Source organism: Nerophis lumbriciformis, linkage group LG20, assembly GCF_033978685.3.
Source record: "Nerophis lumbriciformis linkage group LG20, RoL_Nlum_v2.1, whole genome shotgun sequence".
Lineage (NCBI taxonomy): Eukaryota > Metazoa > Chordata > Actinopteri > Syngnathiformes > Syngnathidae > Nerophis > Nerophis lumbriciformis.
This window is the reverse complement of record NC_084567.2, coordinates 13,807,501-13,829,265: the sequence shown is the minus strand read 5'-3', so window position 1 is coordinate 13,829,265 and position 21,765 is coordinate 13,807,501. Positions and strand designations below refer to the sequence as shown.

General features: G+C 36.8%; 1 protein-coding gene across 2 annotated transcripts in view; it reads right to left on the bottom strand.

Moving 5' to 3' along the window:
- pdzd2 (PDZ domain containing 2) overlaps positions 1 to 21,765 on the bottom strand; it is a 117,751-nt gene that overhangs the window by 32,915 nt on the left and 63,071 nt on the right. For both annotated transcript variants that reach the window (XM_061980477.1, XM_061980478.1), the window contains exons 9-15: positions 17,529 to 17,674; positions 14,626 to 14,745; positions 12,725 to 12,839; positions 9,829 to 9,902; positions 6,052 to 6,268; positions 3,041 to 3,158; positions 765 to 897 (exon numbers count right to left, since the gene is read on the bottom strand). In XM_061980477.1, the coding sequence (XP_061836461.1) occupies positions 765 to 897; positions 3,041 to 3,158; positions 6,052 to 6,268; positions 9,829 to 9,902; positions 12,725 to 12,839; positions 14,626 to 14,745; positions 17,529 to 17,674 (923 nt within the window). The remainder of the gene's footprint in view (positions 1 to 764; positions 898 to 3,040; positions 3,159 to 6,051; positions 6,269 to 9,828; positions 9,903 to 12,724; positions 12,840 to 14,625; positions 14,746 to 17,528; positions 17,675 to 21,765) is intronic.

Below are 21,765 nucleotides of genomic sequence, written 5' to 3'. Positions count from 1 at the left end.
TAGAAGTATGCTAATGTAGCTGATATTAGCATAGTGCCGTTAGCATGCTAACATTTTATCCTAGCTTTTTAGCTAATTTTGTATGTTTAAACCCCAAAATGATTGGTTTTGATACTTGGCGCTATTTTAGAAGTACGCTAAGCTGTCCTATGTCATCATGCAAACGTGAACATGCTAATGATTAATGCTAGCTTTTTAGCAAAATTTGTATTTTTAAACCTTAAAATCATGAATTTGATGCTTGGTTCTCCACTTGAAAGAATGCTATTGTCTCTTATATTAGCATGGTAATGTTAGCATGCTAACGTTTTATGCTAGCTTTTCAGCTAATTTTGTATGTTTATACTTAAAAATTATAGATTTTGATGCTTAGTGTCATCTTAAAAGTATGCTAACGTCTCTTATATCAGCATGCTAATGTTAGCATGATAACATTTTATGCTAGCTTTTCAGCTAATTGTGTATGTTTACACTTAAAAATTATAGATTTTGATACTTGGCACCATCTTAGAAGTATTCTAATGTCTCTTACATTAGCATAGTGATGTTAGGATGCTAAGGTTTTATCCTGGCTTTTTAGCTAATACTGTATATTTATACCTAAAAATTATTAATTTTGATACTTGGCGCTATTTTTAAAAGTACGCTAACATGTCCTATGTGAACATGAACATGCTAATGTTTTATGCTTTTTTTAGCTAAATTTGTATGTTTAAACCTAAAAATCTGAGTGTTTCTGGTGTACAAAGTGGAAGGAAGCTTACCCTGGGATTTGGGTGGCGACTAATGATGAGGCTGACCGGACCAGGACCACATTCACTGAGGGTGGCGTAGGCCTCACTGAGCGCCGCAAAGCGAAGGTTGACAGCGTCCACCTCCAGGATCTGATCGCCCCGACTGGAAAGTGACATCAACTCACTTTTTAGACCTCAGTCCAGAAGCCACGCGTGTGTCGCTTTAAAAAAACAACAAGTGATCGAAGCAAGTATATGCATACATACTAATATATACATAAACACATTTATCCATATTTACATACATATATATGTATGTATACACACACACACACACACACACACACACACACACACACACACACACACACACACACACACACACACACACACACACACACACTATGTATATATATATATACACACACACACACACACACACACACACACACACACATATATACACACATATATATAAATACACACACACACATACATACACACATTTATGTACATATGTGTGTATATATATATATATATATATATACACACCTATACAAATATATGTGTGTATATAAACATATATACACACACATTAACATACACACAATATATATACTGTACAAAGTGTACATACATATAAACACATATATGTATATATACAGGTAAATACACACATATATATGAATACACACACGTATATATAAATACACACATTATATATATATATATACACACACACACATGTATACAGTATACACACAATATATATACTGTACATACATATACACACATATATGTATATATGTGTGTATATATACACAAACATATACAAATATATGTGTGTGTGTGTGTATATATATATACATACACACACACACACACACACAAACATTAACATACACACAATATATATACTGTACATACATATACACACATATATGTATATATACATATATATGTATATATATATATATACATACATATATGTGTGTATATATATACACACACATATACATTTATATACACATATACACGTATATATAAATACACACACACATATATATATATACATATATATATATATATATATATATATATTTACACATTTATGTATATATATGTATGTACAGTATATGTATTATGTGTGTGTGTGTACTGTGTATATATATATATATATATACACACACACACAATATATATACTGTACATACATATATACATAAATGTGTAAATATATATATATATATATATATATATATATATACACACAGTACACACACACACACATAATACATATACTGTACATACATATATATACATAAATGTGTAAATATATATATATATATATATATAAATATAAATATATATATATACACAAACACACACACCATATCTATACACACACACATTAAATTCCGGACAGTACACTGAGAAGTTGTTGAATTGTTGGTACTATAGCACCAACTTTTGGACGAGTTCCATCACTGCAGGTGCTGCAGTGTCTGCCCGTTTAGGCCTTTGAACTGTAAGCAGAAGTGCTGTTTTGTCTTCTCGCCGTCCAGAGCGTTACTACTCATCGAGATTATTTTACAATACAACTAAAACAATTCTTACTTACTAAAGTGTCCCATGTGTGATGTCTGTAGGAGTGTTTTCATGCATATTTGTACGTGTTATCGTGATGTAATCCAGCTAGCATCGTTAGCATTAGCTAACATGCTAACACATTTACAAGTGTCCGTGTTAGCATTATTAACTTACAATGGCATTCCTTTTGTGTTGTTTCACTTTCACAAATTCACCAAAACGTCACCATGGAGTGATTAAGTCTGTTTGGCTGATTGGAGAGCTAGCTTCAAAGCTAGTGGGTCCATGACCATGACTTTTGTTTTGTTTGATCAGCCGTTTTACTGCCGCGTTACAGATACGGTTTGGAAATAATTAAGGTATGTAAATAAACATTTACAGAATATTTCTGTGTAAATAACTAATTTCACAAAGTATACATCTGCAATTTATTTAAGATTTAGTGGGTGTGGCTTATATACCGGTGCACTCTATAGTCTGGAAAATACGGTGTTTGTATATGACAATATGAAAACAGCCACACACTCAATGGCGCGTCATCTACCAACAACTACATTTAATTCATGATTAATAATATTCTTTAACCTTTTAAACATAATTCAAATTATTTAGTGATATTTATACATGAATATGTTTAGGTATTGACTCAAGTACTAAAGAGAAAACATGGTATAATAACAACAATACTACTACAAACTCCATTTTCTCGTCCTCACCTGAGTCTGCCGTCCATCTTGGCCACAGAGCCCAGGGCCAGGTTATGGATGTAAATCCCTGGAGAGGAGTTCTCTGGCGTGAGGAAACAAACTCCGATCCCCAAACCCACGCCAGGCTCTAAGAAAAGACAAAGTTGAAATATTAACCCACAGTTTGGGTTGTGTTGTTGTTCTGGATGCGACAAAGGTGTGAGCAAGACCAAAACTAGACGAGAACGTTGGAGGCAAGTGAAACTAAATTGTCCATTTCCGGCCCTCAAATTGATCGCAACCTTGCTTTGCGGAGCAGACAGCTTCTTCTAGATGTTGTCCAGTTTGCGACGTAGTCCGGAAAGGATAAAAGTCTGAGTGTCCACAGCTCTGCCCGTCTTTCGATCATTTGAACGGCGGCCGGAATCGTCCCAATTTGTGGACGACGCCTACGCCAATCAGCGGAAGTCCTGGTGTCAGGATCCTGAGTAGGTAGATGTTTTCAACGTGAATCCCCAGGCACGCAACCATCCACTTCTCCCGAGAGTTCGTCGTGTGTCTAGCAGCAAACGTTTGGTCGGGACAGACGGGTACCCTGCAAATTTATCGTAACCTTGCTTTGCAGAGCAGACGGCTTCTCCTAGATGTTGTCCAGTTTGCGACATAGTCTGATTGTCCACAGCTCTGCCCATCCGTCAAACATTTGTGGCAGCTTTGGGGTACCTTAAACGGCTGCCGGCATCTTCCGAATTACGCCAATCAGCAGAAGTCCTGGTGTCAGGACTCTGAGTAGGTAGATGTCTTCAACGTGAATCGCCAGGCACACAACTCTCCACGCGAGAGTTCGTCGTGTGTCGAGCAGCAAACGTTGTTTGTTCCGTCGGGACATACGTGTTCTCTCCAAATTGATCGCAACCTTGCTTTGCAGAGCAGACGGCTTCTCCTAGATGTAGTCCAGTTTGTGACGTAGTCCGGAAAGGAAATTAAATGAAATGAAAGAAAATGTTCCGTGGGGACAAACGGGTTCCTCCAAACCCGAGATCTTGTCAATTTTACTGAGAGGCAAGTTGATCAATTCCATTGTTCGGGTTTTGGAGAGCGGTGCAAAAAGAGGCTACAAGAGAGTTAAGACGAGATAAAGGAGCAACAGCTAGAGAGATAAATGAAACAGAAACAAAAACAGATACTTTTGAGTATTGCTTTCAAGTACTTCATACAATACTGCAGTCTGGGAACTATTCTAGGATTTAGGTGGCGCGTCCACGGCCGCGCCATGTACTGCCAGTGTGACAGGATGTCGATTTAGTAAAATAAAGTGATTGTAAATAGCAAAGTACGCTCTTGAGTTGTCATTTTATATTTCTTACCAATGTTTATTGTTAATGGCAGCAGTCATTTGTATTACATGGCGCTCATGTTGTTGTAATGCCAGCATTAATGAGAGCCACTGTAGTACTGGAGGACTCCAGCAGGGGGCGCGGTTTTGGGTTTTGTATATTTGTAGAATAATACTGGAGTGAATATTTGTTGCAATATTGTGGGAATTTTCTCCCCCGGTTCTGGCTGCACGGGGGGAGGCAGAAGGGTGTGGCCCTGAAAAGAAGACCTCTCTGGAGCCGGTTGCGGTCGTCCCACGGAGACGGGTGAGCGCAAGAGGGTGTTGCCGGCAGTAAGTCGGACCTTTTGTCACCGGTCCTCTTCAGAACTTTTATGGACAGAATTTTAGGCCGTTGATGGGATCCAGTTTGGTGGCTGCAGGATTAGGTCTCTGATGTGGTCCTGATGACTTCATCTGACCAGGATCTTCAACTTTCACTGGGATACGGCTGAGTCCATGGTTCTCACCCAGAAAAGGGTGGAGTGCCGTCTCCGGGTTGGGGAGGAGATCTTGCCCCAAGTGGAGGAGTTAAAGTCTTGTTCACAAGTGAGGGAAGGTAGTAGTCCACCATACCGACTACTTAGTCTAGTACTAAATACACAATGGTACTCTGTGGACATTAGGGTGTGTAATGTCGAGACCAAACCTTTATCCATACAGACTACTTAGTCTAGTACTAAATACACAATGGTACTCTGTGGACATTAGGGTGCGTAATGTAGAGACCTAACCTTTATCCATACCGACTACCGTACTTAGTCTAGTACTAAATACACAATGGAACTCTGGATATTAGGGTGTGTAATGTCGAGACCTAACCTTTATCCATACCGACTACTTAGTCTAGTACTAAGTACACAATGGTACTCTGTGGACATCAGGGTGTGTAATGTCGAGACCAAACCTTTATCCATACCGACTACTTAGTCTAGTACTAAATACACAATGGTACTCTGGATATTAGGGTGTGTAATGTCGAGACCTAACCTTTATCCATACCGACTACTTAGTCTAGTACTAAATACACAATGGTACTCTGTGGACATTAGGGTGTGTAATGTCGACACCTAACCTTTATCCATACCGACTACTTAGTCTAGTACTAAATACACAATGGTACTCTGGATATTAGGGTGTGTAATGTCGAGACCTAACCTTTATCCATACCGACTACTTAGTCTAGTACTAAGTACACAATGGTACTCTGTGGACATTAGGGTGTGTAATGTCGACACCTAACCTTTATCCATACCGACTACTTAGTCTAGTATTAAGTACACAATGGTACTCTGTGGACATTAGGGTGTGTAATGTTGAGACTTAACCTTTATCCATACCGACTACTTAGTCTAGTATTAAGTACACAATGGTACTCTGTGGACATCAGGGTGTGTAATGTCGAGACCAAACCTTTATCCATACCGACTACTTAGTCTAGTACTAAATACACAATGGTACTCTGGATATTAGGGTGTGTAATGTCGAGACCTAACCTTTATCCATACCGACTACTTAGTCTAGTACTAAATACACAATGGTACTCTGTGGACATCAGGGTGTGTAATGTCGAGACAAAACCTTTATCCATACCGACTACTTAGTCAAGTACTAAATACACAATGGTACTCTGTGGACATTAGGGTGTGAAATGTAGAGACCTTACCTTTATCCAGCGTGACCTCCATGATGACGCAATCCTTTGGACCGGGACCCGGTCTGCCCTCGGACTCCTCTGGGCCCGCATGGACGTTGGAACTGTGGCTGGCGCTGGAATTGGGAGAACTGGAGCGGCTCGGCAAGGTGGGCGTGGCACACGGCGTCAGACTGGGACTCCGCAGGCGAGTCCGGATGGTCAAGGAGACCACGCCTCTCTTCAGTTGCTGGGAGAAATATGTTTCTATTATTATTATATAACTGTGATATATTCATAAATACATATTGAACTATGATATATTCATAAACACATGAAGAACAAGGATGTACTAATAAATCACGGTGATGTCGCGTGTGTGTACGCACGCTACAACAGCTTTTTCCTGGATGGATGTGTGTTGTCATGTTGATGCTGTGTGTGTATGCACGCTACATCAGTAGTACCTCAACCTATTTTCAGATAAAGTGTGTACAAAAAGTAGTACCTCAGCCTATTTTCAGATAAAGTGTGTACAAAAAGTAGTACCTCATCCTATTTTCAGATAAAGTGTGTACAAAAAGTAGTACCTCAAAGTATTTTCAGCTAACGTGTGTACAAACAGTAGTACCTCAACCTATTTTCAGATAACGTGTGTACAAACAGTAGTACCTCAAAGTATTTTCAGCTACCGTGTGTACAAACAGTAGTACCTCAACGTATTTTCGTGCTTCAAGTTGCCAGCATGAATTGGAGTCGCGAGCCCCCACACCACCAGTTGGCGGAGGGAATGTCACAGTAAGATCCGCCTCTAAACATCCGGTTTTACTCCAGTCTTACATTAGATTATAAGGGACAAGCGGTAGAAAATGGATGAATGGATGGTAACATTATCTTACAGCTATCTTTAGCTTAAAGTAAACTTATTGGTAGCATCAGTCTAAAAGTGGCATTTACTTATAACTAGCATTAGCTTATAGGTAGCATGAGGTTATTGGTGGTATTAGCTTATTGCTAGCATTAGCTTTGATTGATTGATCGATTGAAACTTTTATTAGTAGGTTGCACAGTACAGTACATATTCCGTAAAATTGACCACTAAATGGTAACACCCCAATAAGTTTTTCAACTTGTTTAAGTCGGGGTCCACTTAATTTGATTCATGATACAGATATATACTATCATCATAATACAGTCATCACACAAGATAATCATCAGAGTATATACATTGAATTATTTACATTATTTACAATCCGAGGTGTGGGATGTGGAGGGGGGGGGGGGGGGGGGGGGGGGGGGGGGGTTAGGCTTGGTTGTTACCATCACTTCAGTCATCAACAATTGCATCATCAGAGAAATGGACATTGAAACAGTGTAGCTCTGACTTGGTAGGATATGTACAGCAAGTAGTGGACATAGAGAGAGAGAGAGATCCGAAAACATAAGAATAAGAATAAGAATAAGTATCTACATTTGATTATTTACAATCCGGGTAGGTAGGATGTGGAAGGGAGGGTGTTAGTTTAGGGTTGAAGTTGTCTGGAGGTGTTCTTTTAGTTCTTATAGGTAGCATTAGCTTACTGGTAGCATTTTCTTATTGGTAGCATTAGCTTATACATAGCATTATCTTATTGGTAGCATTAACTTATAGGTAGCATTAGCTTACTGGTAACATTAGCTTATAGGTGACATTGGCTTACAGGTAACACTAGCTTATATGTAGCATTATCATATTGGTAGCATTAGCTTATAAGTAGCATTAGCTTATTGGTAACAGTAGCTTATTGGTAGCATTAGTTTATAGGTAACATTAACCTATTGGTTAATGTATTGAAATATATACTTTTTAATTATATATATATATATATACATATATATATACACAGGTAAAAGCCAGTAAATTAGAATATTTTGAAAAACTTGATTTATTTCAGTAATTGCATTCAAAAGGTGTAACTTGTACATTATATTTATTCATTGCACACAGACTGATGCATTCAAATGTTTATTTCATTTAATTTTGATGATTTGAAGTGGCAACAAATGAAAATCCAAAATTCCGTGTGTCACAAAATTAGAATATTACTTAAGGCTAATACAAAAAAGGGATTTTTAGAAATGTTGGCCAACTGAAAAGTATGAAAATGAAAAATATGAGCATGTACAATACTCAATACTTGGTTGGAGCTCCTTTTGCCTCAATTACTGCGTTAATGCGGCGTGGCATGGAGTCGATGAGTTTCTGGCACTGCTCAGGTGTTATGAGAGCCCAGGTTGCTCTGATAGTGGCCTTCAACTCTTCTGCGTTTTTGGGTCTGGCATTCTGCATCTTCCTTTTCACAATACCCCACAGATTTTCTATGGGGCTAAGGTCAGGGGAGTTGGCGGGCCAATTTAGAACAGAAATACCATGGTCCGTAAACCAGGCACGGGTAGATTTTGCGCTGTGTGCAGGCGCCAAGTCCTGTTGGAACTTGAAATCTCCATCTCCATAGAGCAGGTCAGCAGCAGGAAGCATGAAGTGCTTTAAAACTTGCTGGTAGACGGCTGCGTTGACCCTGGATCTCAGGAAACAGAGTGGACCGACACCAGCAGATGACATGGCACCCCAAACCATCACCCAACCATGCAAATTTTGCATTTCCTTTGGAAATCGAGGTCCCAGAGTCTGGAGGAAGACAGGAGAGGCACAGGATCCACGTTGCCTGAAGTCTAGTGTAAAGTTTCCACCATCAGTGATGGTTTGGGGTGCCATGTCATCTGCTGGTGTCGGTCCACTCTGTGTGTGTGAATGGGTGAATGTGGAAATACTGTCAAAGCGCTTTGAGTACCTTGAAGGTAGAAAAGCGCTATACAAGTATAATCCATTCATCATTTATTTATTTATACATACACATATACAGTATATATACACACACACATATACATACAGTATATATACATATGTATATACACACACACATATATATGTACATACACAGATATATATACACACATATATACGTATATATATATATATATATATGTATATACACACATATATATACATATATACATACATATATACATACACATATATATACATACACACACGTATATATGTATATACACACACACACACATATATATATATATATATATATATATATATATATATATGTATACATACACACACACACACATATATATATATATATACATACACTTATATATATATATACACACACACATATACATACAGTATATATACATACACACACACACACACACACACACACACACACACATATATATATATATATATATGTATATATATATATATATATATATTAGGAAAAAACACAAGAGGCTATATCATCCCTACAAGCCTGTTTCACAGGTTTTTTATTATATAAAATCCCCTGACGAGCAGGGAAACCTGCGAAACAGGCTTGTAGGGATGATAGAACCTCTTGTGTTTTTTCCTAACCTAACATATATTCCGCTCTACTCCGGTATTGAGCACTGTATAACAACAGTATATATATATATATATATATATATATATATATATATATATATATATATATATATATATATATATATATATATATATATATATATATTTTTTTTTTTTTTTATTGATTTAAAATTTGAAAAAAAACCAAACATATTTATATATATATTTTGAAAATAAAACAATTGCTTTGGGCATTCGGATAGTTTGTGTTAGCTGCCATTGAATCATTTTATATATTTTGTTTGATTAATAGTGAAAATGAGACTGCTGCTTGAGGCACTGCTGTACTGGATGTCATAACTGAGAGGAACCTTGAATGTCTGGATGGCTTGTTGGTGCGTCAGCCCCTGAAGAGACTCTCCGTTTACTTCCAGAATCTCATCTCCTGTGCAGCAACACACAATAAAACATCAAATATTTCGTACTTCTTTTCAAAAGCACAGCTAGAATATCAGAATCATTGACCAAAAAAAAAAAAAAAGTATTCACTGCGCTTCACTTTTTCCCCTGTTATGTTACAACCTTATGCAATACATTCATTTTTGTCCTCAAAATTCTACACACAATACCCCATAATGACATAGTGAAACATTTTTTGTTTTGTTTTAATCTATAACATAAATTGTATAAAAAGTGAAACGCTGTAAATACTTTCCAGATGCACTGTAGAAGAGTTTTGGTCAGCTTTGACACAATGAATATGAAAAATGATAAGTTGATGTGTAACAGTCCGCCACTGTTGATACTTTAAGGGGAGCAGCACTTTTTAGGGGGAAATTGTGTCTATCATTTGCAATCCTTATGTAAGACAAGTGCACATATATTTTTCTTTTTTATGCATTCTAACTCGTCAATAAATGTTAGCAAAAGTCAGCTAACAATAAAGCCAATGAGAGTCGATCTATTCCGCCTATACAGCGCTCTAAAAAACCTCCAAAAACCTCCATCAATGTTTTAATGTTTATACACACTAAGTATATATGTAATGTAGTATCCGCCACATTGATAATAACATATAATATTTTCATATTTTGGATGTTGAAACGGTTCAAATCAGGTGAGAATGGTGGGATATGGAGAAGTTTATATATTGCCCATTCATTGTCAATAGGGAGAAAATGATCAAAAATTCCGGGAAAAATGGGAATTTTGGAAAAGTGAAAAGATGTTTTGTGTTCGACAAATGTGAAGAGTAGTGTGGGTGGTAGGTAAATTTTGGAATCGGGTAAAAAATTACGCAACATTTTGAGAATTTAGGGCATTGTAGAACTATGAATACGTCCATTCATTTGAATGGGAATTTCAGGGGAAAACGGGAATTTTTGAACATATACAGTAGGTAATGCAAAAATTGTCCTAGATTATATGAATTGGTTGGTAGTGGAATTTTTCAAAACGGTTGAAAAATGTTGACGTAGTAACAGTTTGAATTCGGAATTCCTGGAATTTTGGGAAAACCAGGAATTTGTTCGAAAAGAAGAATGGTAGTTTTGTTGTCCCAAATAACAGGAAAGTTCTGAAAGTGGAAGGGTCAAAAACGGTTGAAAAATGTGGACTGTGAAAACCTTCCCGCAAGAGGTGGAAATAGGGCTTGGGAAAACCGGGAATACTTTTTTCAACTTGGAAAATGGTAGTTTGATTGTCAACGGTGAGTGGAAGGTGTTGAAAGTGGAACGGTTCCATTCGGGTGAGAAATGTGGGAGTTATGGAAGTTTGAAAAATGGCCCATTCATTTTCAATGGAAATAATTATTTTGCAAATAATAATTAACTTAGAATTTAATGGCAGCAACACATTGCAAAAAAGTTGTCACAGGGGCATTTTTACCACTGTGTTACATGGCCTTTCCTTTTAACAACACTCAGTAAACGTTTGGGAACTGAGGAGACACATTTTTGAAGTGGAATTCTTTCCCATTCTTGCTTGATATACAGCTTAAGTTGTTCAACAGTCCGGGGTCTCCGTTGTGGTATTTTAGGCTTCATATTGCGCCACACATTTTCAATGGGAGACATGTCTGGACTACAGGCAGGCCAGTCTAGTACCCACACTCTTTTACTACAAAGCCACGCTGTTGTAACACGGGGCTTGGCATTGTCTTGCTGAAATAAGCAGGGGAGTCCATGATAACGTTGCTTGGATGGCAACATAGGTTGCTCCAAAACCTGTATGTACCTTTCAGCATTAATGGTGCCTTCACAGATGAGTAAGTTACCCATGCCTTGGGCACTAGTGCACCCCCATACCATCACAGATGCTGCCTTTTCAACTTTGCGCCTCAAACAATCCGGATGGTTCTTTTCCTCTTTGTTCTAGAGGACACGACGTCCACAGTTTCCAAAAACAATTGGAAATGTGGACTTGTCAGACCACAATACACTTTTCCACTTTGCATCAGTCCATCTTAGATGAGCTCGGGCCCAGCAAAGCCGGCGGTGTTCCTGGGTGTTGTTGATAAATGGCTTTGGCTTTGCATAGTAGAGTTTTAACTTGCACTTACAGATGTAGCAACAAACTGTAGTTACTGAGAGTGGTTTTCTGAAGTGTTCCTGAGCCTACGTGGTGATATCCTTTACACACTGATGTCGCTTTTTGATGCAGTACCGCCTGAGGGATGCAAGGTCACGGGCATTCAATGTTACATGCAGTGATTTCTCCAGATTTTCTGAACCTTTTGATGATATTATGGACCGTAGATGGTGAAATCCCTAAATTCCTTGCAATAGCTGGTTGAGAAATGTTGTTCTTAAACTGTTGGACGATTTGCTCACGCATTTGTTGACAAAGTGGTGACCCTCGCCCCATCCTTGTTTATGAATGACTGAGCATTTCTTGGAAGCTGCTTTTATACCCAATCATGGCACCCACCTGTTCCTAATTAGCCTGTTCACCTGTGGGATGCTCCAAATAAGTGTTTGATGAGCATTCCTCAACTTTTTTGCCACTTGTGCCAGCTTTTTTGAAACGTGTTGCAGGCATCAAATTCCAAATGAGCTACTATTTGCAAATAAACAAAAGTTTTCCAGTTCGAACGTTAAATATCTTGTCTTTGCAGTCTGTTCAATTGAATATAGGTTGAAACATATTTTTGGTGTAGTATGTAATATGGGAGAATGTTTGGATGTTCACACAAGTATGTTTTAGTATGTTAGAAAGCATGAAAAAAAGACAAACGTAAGGATTGTGAGGGTTGAAGACAAACTTTACCTTCTTTCAGTCGTCCGTCCGCTGCTGCGGCGCCGTGGGAGAAAATAGTCTTGACAAAAATCCCCATTTGGCCGCGTGCTGAATCCTGACCACCAACAATACTGAACCCTAGACCCTGGACAATGACAGGAACGTTTTATTAAAGGACGTGTGTACTTGTTCTATAAAGTTTTATTCAAGAAGGATGTGATTACAGAAGATAAATTCATGTATTCACTCACCTTTCCTTGGCATGCCATTATAGAAGATGAATTCATGTATTAATTTACCCATCCTTGACATGTCATTATAGAAAAGGAATTCATGTATTCACTCACCCTTCCTTGACATGTCAATATAGAAGATGAATTCATGTATTCACTCAGCCTTCCTTGACATGTCAATATAGAAAATGAATTAATGTATTCACTCAGCCTTCCTTGGCATGTCATTATAGAAGATTATTTCATGTATTCACTCACCCTTCCTTGGCATGTCATTATAGAAGATTAATTCATGTATTAATTTACTCTTCCTTGACATGTCATTATAGTAGATGAATTCATGTATTAATTTACCCTTCCTTGGCATATCATTATAGTAGATGAATTCATGTATTAATTTACCCTTCCTTGACATGTCATTATAGAAGATGAATTCATGTATTCACTCACCCTTCCTTGGCATGTCATTATAGAAGATGAATTCATGTATTAATTTACCCTTCCTTGACATGTCATTATAGAAGATTAATTCATGTATTCACTCAGCCTTCCTTGACATTTCATTATGGAAGATGAATTCATGTATTCACTCACCCTTCCTTGGCATGTCATTATAGAATATGAATTCATGTATTCACTCACCTTTCCTTGGCATGTTATTATAGTAGATGAATTAATGTATTAATTTACCCTTCCTTGACATGTCATTATAGAAGATGAATTCATGTATGCACTCAGCCTTCCTTGACATTTCATTATGGAAGATGAATTCATGTATTCACTCACCCTTCCTTGGCATGTCATTATAGAAGATTAATTCCTGTATTAATTTACCCTTCCTGGACATGTCTATATAGAAGAGGAATTCATGTATTCACTCACCCGTCCTTGGCATGTCATTATAGAAGATGAATTCATGTATTCATTTACCCTTCCTTGACATGCCATTATAGAGGAGGAATTCATGTATTCACTCACCCGTCCTTAGCATGTCATTATAGAAGATGAATTCATGTATTCGCTCACCCTTCCTTGGCATGTCATTATAGAAGATGAATTCATGTATTCATTTACCCTTCCTTGACATGTCATTATAGAAGATGAATTCATGTATTCACTCAGCCTTCCTTGGCATGTCATTATAGAAGATTAATTCCTGTATTAATTTACCCTTCCTGGACATGTCTATATAGAAGAGGAATTCATGTATTCACTCACCCGTCCTTGGCATGTCATTATAGAAGATGAATTCATGTATTCATTTACCCTTCCTTGACATGCCATTATAGAGGAGGAATTCATGTATTCACTCACCCGTCCTTAGCATGTCATTATAGAAGATGAATTCATGTATTCGCTCACCCGTCCTTGGCATGTCATTATAGAAGATTAATTCATGTATTTACTCACCCTTCCTTGACATTTCATTATAGAAGATGAATTCATGTATGCACTCACCCTTCTTTGACATGTCATTATAGAAGATGAATTCATGTATGCACTCACCCTTCCTTGACATTTCATTATAGAAGACGAATTCATGTATTCACTCAGCCTTCCTTGACATGTCATTATAGAAGATGAATTCATGTATTCACTCCCCTTTCCTTGGCATGTCATTATAGAAGACAAATCCATGTATTCACTCACCCTTCCTTGACATGTAATTATAGAAGATGAATTCATGTATTCACTCACCTTTCCTTGTCCTTTCATCAGCACGATGTTGGAGATAATAGATGGCTGGGCCAGTCGCCATGGCGACTCCACTTGAACCGTACTCAGCGAGCGTGCAGATTTCCTGATGATGGAATATTCCTGCAACATGAAAGCAAATCAAAAGTCATATTTGACATGTCTGCATTATTAGTTAATATTGATTATTGATTGATTCTTAATACTTTCTTCACTGTTTAGTCAAACAGTCTTTAGTCATAAACTCCATGTTGTTATTCTTACAGTGTCAGCAACACACTCCTTTGTTATCATCGCATTTGCATAATCATTAGTGTCCATCTTCCCATGATTGTTGCATTATATTCATCATCTGTACTCTAGTGCTTGTACTCTACTACATGATATTCATCACCCACACTCTGTACTCTAGTACATGATATTCATCACACACACTCTGTACTCTAGTACTTGTACTCTACTACATGATATTCATTACCCACACTCTGTACTCTAGTACTTGTACTCTAGTACATGATATTCATCACACACACTCTGTACTCTAGTACTTGTACTCTACTACATGAGATTCATCACCCACACTCTGTACTCTAGTACTTGTACTCTAGTACTTGTCAAGTACATTACACTTGTACTGTAGTACTTGTAAAGTATATTATACTTGTACTGTACTATATTTGTACTGTACTACTCGTATGTGTTATACTTGCACTGTAATAGTTGTATGTGTTATACTTGTAGTGTAGTACTTGTATGTTATACTTGTACTATTGTAGTTGAATGTGTAATACTTGTACTGTAGTAGTTGTATGTGTTATATTTGTACTGTAGTGCTTCTATGTGTTATACTTATATTTGCACTGTAGTAGTTGAATGTGTAATACATGTACTTGTACTGTAGTAGTTGTCTGTGTTATACTCGTACTTGTACTGTAGTAGTTGAATGTGTTATACTTTTATTTGTACTGTAGTAGTTGTATGTCCTCCACTTGTACTTGTACATTAACATGGACTTGGAGGTAGTGATTAAGTAGTACACAATGTAAACTAACATGTACATGGAGGTAGTGATGTAAATTGTACACAAAGTACACTAACATGTACTTGTAGAAGACAAAGTACAAACCCCGTTTCCATATGAGTTGGGAAATTGTGTTAGATGTAAATATAAACGGAGTACAATGATTTGCAAATCATTTTCAACCCATATTCAGTTGAATATGCTACAAAGACAACATATGTGATGTTCAAACTGATAAACATTTTTTTTTTTTTTTGCAAATAATCATTAACTTTAGAATTTGATGCCAGCAACACGTGACAAAGAAGTTGGGAAAGGTGGCAATAAATACTGATAAAGTTGAGGAATGCTCTTCAAACACTTATTTGGAACATCCCACAGGTGTGCAGGCTAATTGGGAACAGGTGGGTGCCATGATTGGGTATAAAAACAGCTTCCCAAAAATGCTCAGTCTTTCACAAGAAAGGATGGGGCGAGGTACACCCCTTTGTCCACAACTGCGTGAGCAAATAGTCAAACAGTTTAAGAACAACGTTTCTCAAAGTGCAATTGCAAGAAATTTAAGGATTTCAACATCTACGGTCCATAATATCATCAAAAGGTTCAGAGAATCTGGAGAAATCACTCCACGTAAGCGGCATGGCCGGAAACCAACATTAAATGACCGTGACATTCGATCCCTCAGACGGCACTGTATCAAAAACCGACATCAATCTCTAAAGGATATCACCACATGGGCGCAGGAACACTTCAGAAAACCACTGTCACTAAATACAGTTTGTCACTACATCTGTAAGTGCAAGTTAAAGCTCTACTATGCAAAGCGAAAGCCATTTATCAACAACACCCAGAAACGCCGCCGGCTTCTCTGGGCCCGAGATCATCTAAGATGGACTGATACAAAGTGGAAAAGTGTTCTGTGGTCTGACGAGTCCACATTTCAAATTGATTTTGGAAATATTCGACATCGTGTCATCCGGACCAAAGGGGAAGCGAACCATCCAGACTGTTATCGACGCAAAGTTCAAAAGCCAGCATCTGTGATGGTATGGATGTGCATTAGTTCCAAAGCATGGGTAACTTACACATCTGTGAAGGCACCATTAATGCTGAAAGGTACATACAGGTTTTGGAACAACATATGCTGCCATCTAAGCGCCGTCTTTTTCATGGACGCCCCTGCTTATTTCAGCAAGACAATGTCAAGCCACATTCAGCACGTGTTACAACAGCGTGGCTTTGTAAAAAAAGAGTGCGGGTACTTTCCTGGCCCGTCTGCAGTCCAGACCTGTCTCCCATCGAAAAAGTGTGGCGCATTATGAAGCGTAAAATACGACAGCGGAGACCCCGGACTGTGGAACGACTGAAGCTCTACATAAAACAAGAATGGGAAAGAATTCCACTTTCAAAGCTTCAACAATTAGTTTCCTCAGTTCCCAATCGTTTATTGAGTGTTGTTAAAAGGAAAGGCCATGTAACACAGTGGTGAACATGCCCTTTCCCAACTACTTTGGCACGTGTTGCAGCCATGAAATTCTAAGTTAATTATTATTTGCAAAAAAAAAAATAAAGTTTATGAGTTTGAACATCAAATATCTTGTCTTTGGAGTGCATTCAATTGAATATGGGTTGAAAAGGATTTGCAAATCATTGTATTCCGTTTATATTTACATCTAACACAATTTCCCAACTCATATGGAAACGGGGTTTGTAGTAGCCAAAGTAGAAGACAAAGTAGTAGACAAAGTAGTACACACAGTAGAAGACACAGTAGTAGACACAATAGTAGACAAAGTAGTAGACAAAGTAGTAGACACAGTAGTAGACACAGTGGTAGACAAAGTAGTAGACAAAGTAGTAGAGAGAGTAGAGAAGAAGTACTGACCGGTCTGTCTGCAGCAGGATCCAGTTGTTGTGGTAAAGAATGTTTACGTCTTCCTGACGTTGACGACTTGGCGGCCATTTTTCCCTCACTTTTGTTTACCAACAACTCGTCGTCTTCCCCCACCGACTCCAACACAACACTTCCTCCTTTGACAACACAACAACAAGACATTCAATTACTTGAAAATAATTTCCACCTTCAAGTACTCGCTTGGGTGGCTCCAAAAAAAATCGATTTACATCCAAATTGCGATTCTTATTCATTACGATTCATAATTTTAAAAAACTTTTCACTTTTAAAAAGAAGTATTTAGGTTATTAAGTCAACAACCAAAAGGAGGTTATGGAAGTGTTTATGATAATACATACAGAAAATAAGAATACTAATAATAACATTTTATTTTAAAGATAATAAATAATAATAATATTAATAATAAATATGCTGATAATAATATTAATAATGATAATTATATTAATAATAATATTAATAGCAATAATGATGACAATAATACTGATAATAATAACAATAATGACAATGATAATAATATTAATAATAATAACAATGATGATAATAATAATAACGTAAATGATAAATGTATAATAATAATAATATAAATGATAAATGTATAATAATATTAATATTGTTAGTAATATAAATAATATTAACAGTGATAATAATATTACTACTAATAATATTATTATTAACAATAATAATAATCATGATCAATATTGTTTGAAATATTAATAATATTAACAGTGATAATAATAATAATATTACTAACAATAATAATAATGTTAATAATGATGATGATAACAATAATAATAACAATAATTATGATAATCATAATATTAATATGAATAATAACAATATAATAATGATAATAATACACAATGATGATAATAAAAAACAATGATCAGTGTTTCCCCTAGAAAATGTGTTAGTTAAGGTGGTGTCTCTCCAGAGGGAGGGGGTTGGTGGGGTTAAGGATCGGTGTAACTCGGCCTGTCGCCATCACGTCTCCACCTCGTCGCTGCCACCACAGCCTGGGGGGACAATAGACTACAGACTGTGGTGACGTAGGCCGGCTTCGTCGCGTGAGGAAGCCTACAATTTTTGGTTGTGTTTTCCGCTCCATTTGCTGAATGGCGATATACGATATATATCTCGATATTTTTTCCGTAAAGTAAAAACAAAACACTCCTAGTTACCTGAGATACTAAGTATGTCATTATTATGACTTACTAAGTCAAAATAATGACAAAATAATGACTTACTAAGTCAAATGAATGACTTACTGTAAGTCAGCGTTTGCAATAAGTGTTTGAAAAAAAGAGTTAAAAGTGGGGCCACATGCTGACATATGCTCAATTCATTACAGCATTCGGGAAGCCTGTAGCTGATTTTTATTATGTGAATGTTATATTTTTATCAACATATGATAGCAGGGACCTTGCCATTCAAAACTAGGCTGCTACATTACTAAGGATTAATGTAACTATAGCTGAAAAAAATAGTACAATAGCAATAGGAGAGACCATTCATCCCTGAACACCATGGAGTTCATGTAGGCTTTATGATGCAGTTACATTATTATATGAACTATCAGAGACAGTTTCAGGAAACACTTAATTTAACATAATGTCCTTTTTTGCTGCTTCAACACAGCTCAATCAACACAGAAAAAGGTAAAGTTAAATAACTTAGTTGTTAACTGCAGGTCAATAATGCTTGTCTTTCTCTCAGACAGACAGGGCTTTGCTGTCCGTAACACACACCCACACACACACGCACGCACCGCACAGTGAGCTAACGTTACGCTAAACGCTAATTAGCCTTCACCTCAAGGACTGCGAGCGAGCTGAGCTGCCGCGTATGTTTCTAGAATGTCAACGGGCTCATAGTGATGTTACTAGTAGTTGACTGGGAGGTGTTTATTATAATTTGGGGAGAGTCCGCTGCCTTATGCTTACCTGCTAAACACCTTTCTGCTCACCCCACTGCAGGAGCACTGACTCCATGCGCTCTGAATACGCACTGCTGATTGGCTGTTATCGCTCCGCGTGTAACCAATCAGATGGTTCTGTGGGTGGGACAATGCTGGGTGCGGCAGAGACGTACTGACAGAGGCAGAGGCAGAACTAAGCGGAGCAGCTTGTTAAGCCTTTATTTTAAACGGTGGCTCTTTGTTGTCAAGGCGGCCGCCTTAACAACAAAGAGCTGCGGGAAACCCTGAATGATGATAATGATAATAATAATAATAATAATAATAATTATCACAAAAAGAATAATAACATTAATAATAATAATGATGATCAAAATAATAATAATTATCATAATAATAAATATTGTATTATTAAAAATAATGATGATCATAATAATATTAATATGTAATAATGATAACACCGGTAAAATGATGACAATAACAATATGATAACCATAGTAATAATTGATAATAATATTAATAATGATAATAATAAGATAATAATAACAATGATGATGATAATCATGATAATAATAGTGATAATAATAGTAATAATACACTGCCACAATCAAATGAAAATGTGAATCAAATCATCATCAACACTGTTAATAGGCCAAAAGATTCCCACCTCTAATATTCGCGGAAATAATCATTTGAACAATCATCCTTTTTATGCTTAATTTATTATAAGAAAATATCATATGAAATATAAATATTTCAATGATGTTACAATCAATTACATACTTATTTGATCCCCTACTATACCAGAAAGCAAGTATTGTGTATTTTTTTTGTGTTCATAAAACACACGCAATGAGTACTATACCTTTAAGAAAGGATTACTCATTTCAACTCATCATGTGTATAAAATACACACAATGAGCACTATACCTTTAAGAAAGGATTACTCATTTCAACTCATCATGTGTATAAAATACACACAATGAGTACTATACCTTTAAGAAAGTATTACTCATCTCAACTCATCATGTGTATAAAATACACAAAATTTTCACAATCTTCACTCAAACATGTACAAACATATGGACAAGACCAAAGACCTGAGCTCAGGGACAAGATTGTAGACCTGCACAAGACTGGAATAAAATACAAGTACATCAACAATACACTACAGCAACAGGAAACCACTAGTATTCAGTATTATTACAAGTACTATAACAACAATAAACTACAAGTATACTATTACAATTACTAAAACTGAAAGTATACAATTAAAAGTACCTAAACTACAAGAAACTACAAGTAAATTATTAAAAGTAATACAACTAATATCAAGTACAAGTAGACTATTACAAGTACTAACACTACAATACACTAGTACAACTACAAGTAACTACAAGGGTACTATTACAAGCAGTACAACTACAAGAAAATACAATACACTAGTACAACTACAAGTACTATTACAAGTACTACACCTACAAGAAACTACAAAGTGGTTAGTGTCCGCCCTGAGATCAGTAGGTCGTGAGTTCAACCCCGGCCGAGTCATACCAAAGGCTATAAAAATGGGACCCATTACCTCCCTGCTTGGCACTAATCATCAAGGGTCGGAATTGGGGGTTAATTCACCAAAAATGATTCCCGGGCGAGGCCACCGCTGCTGCTCACTGCTCCCCTCACCTCCCAGGGGGTGAGGGTGATGGGTCAAATGCAGAGGATAATCTCACCACACCTAGTGTGTGTGTGACAATCATTGGTACTTTAACTTAACTTTAATACACTAGTACAACTACAAGTACTATTACACGTACTAGGCCTACAAGAAACTACAATACACGAGTACAACTACAAGTAACTACAAGCGTACTATTACAAGTCGTACAACTACAAGTACTAAAACTACAATAAACTACAATACACTAGTACAACTACACATCCTATTACAAGTACTAAAACTACAATAAACTACAATACACTAGTACAACTACAAGTACTATTACAAGTACTACACCTGCAAGAAACTACAATACACTAGTACAACTACAAGTAACTACCAGTCTATTATTAGAAGTACAAAAACTACAATACACTAGTACAACTACAAGTATTATTACAAGTACTACACCTACAAGAAACTACAATACACTAATACAACTACAAGTATACTATTAAAAGTAGTAAAACTACAATAAACTAAAATACACTAGTACAACTGCAAGTATACTTTTACAAGTAGTACAACTACAAGAAATTACAATTATACTAGCACAAGTACTATGTCTGTGTTTGCCA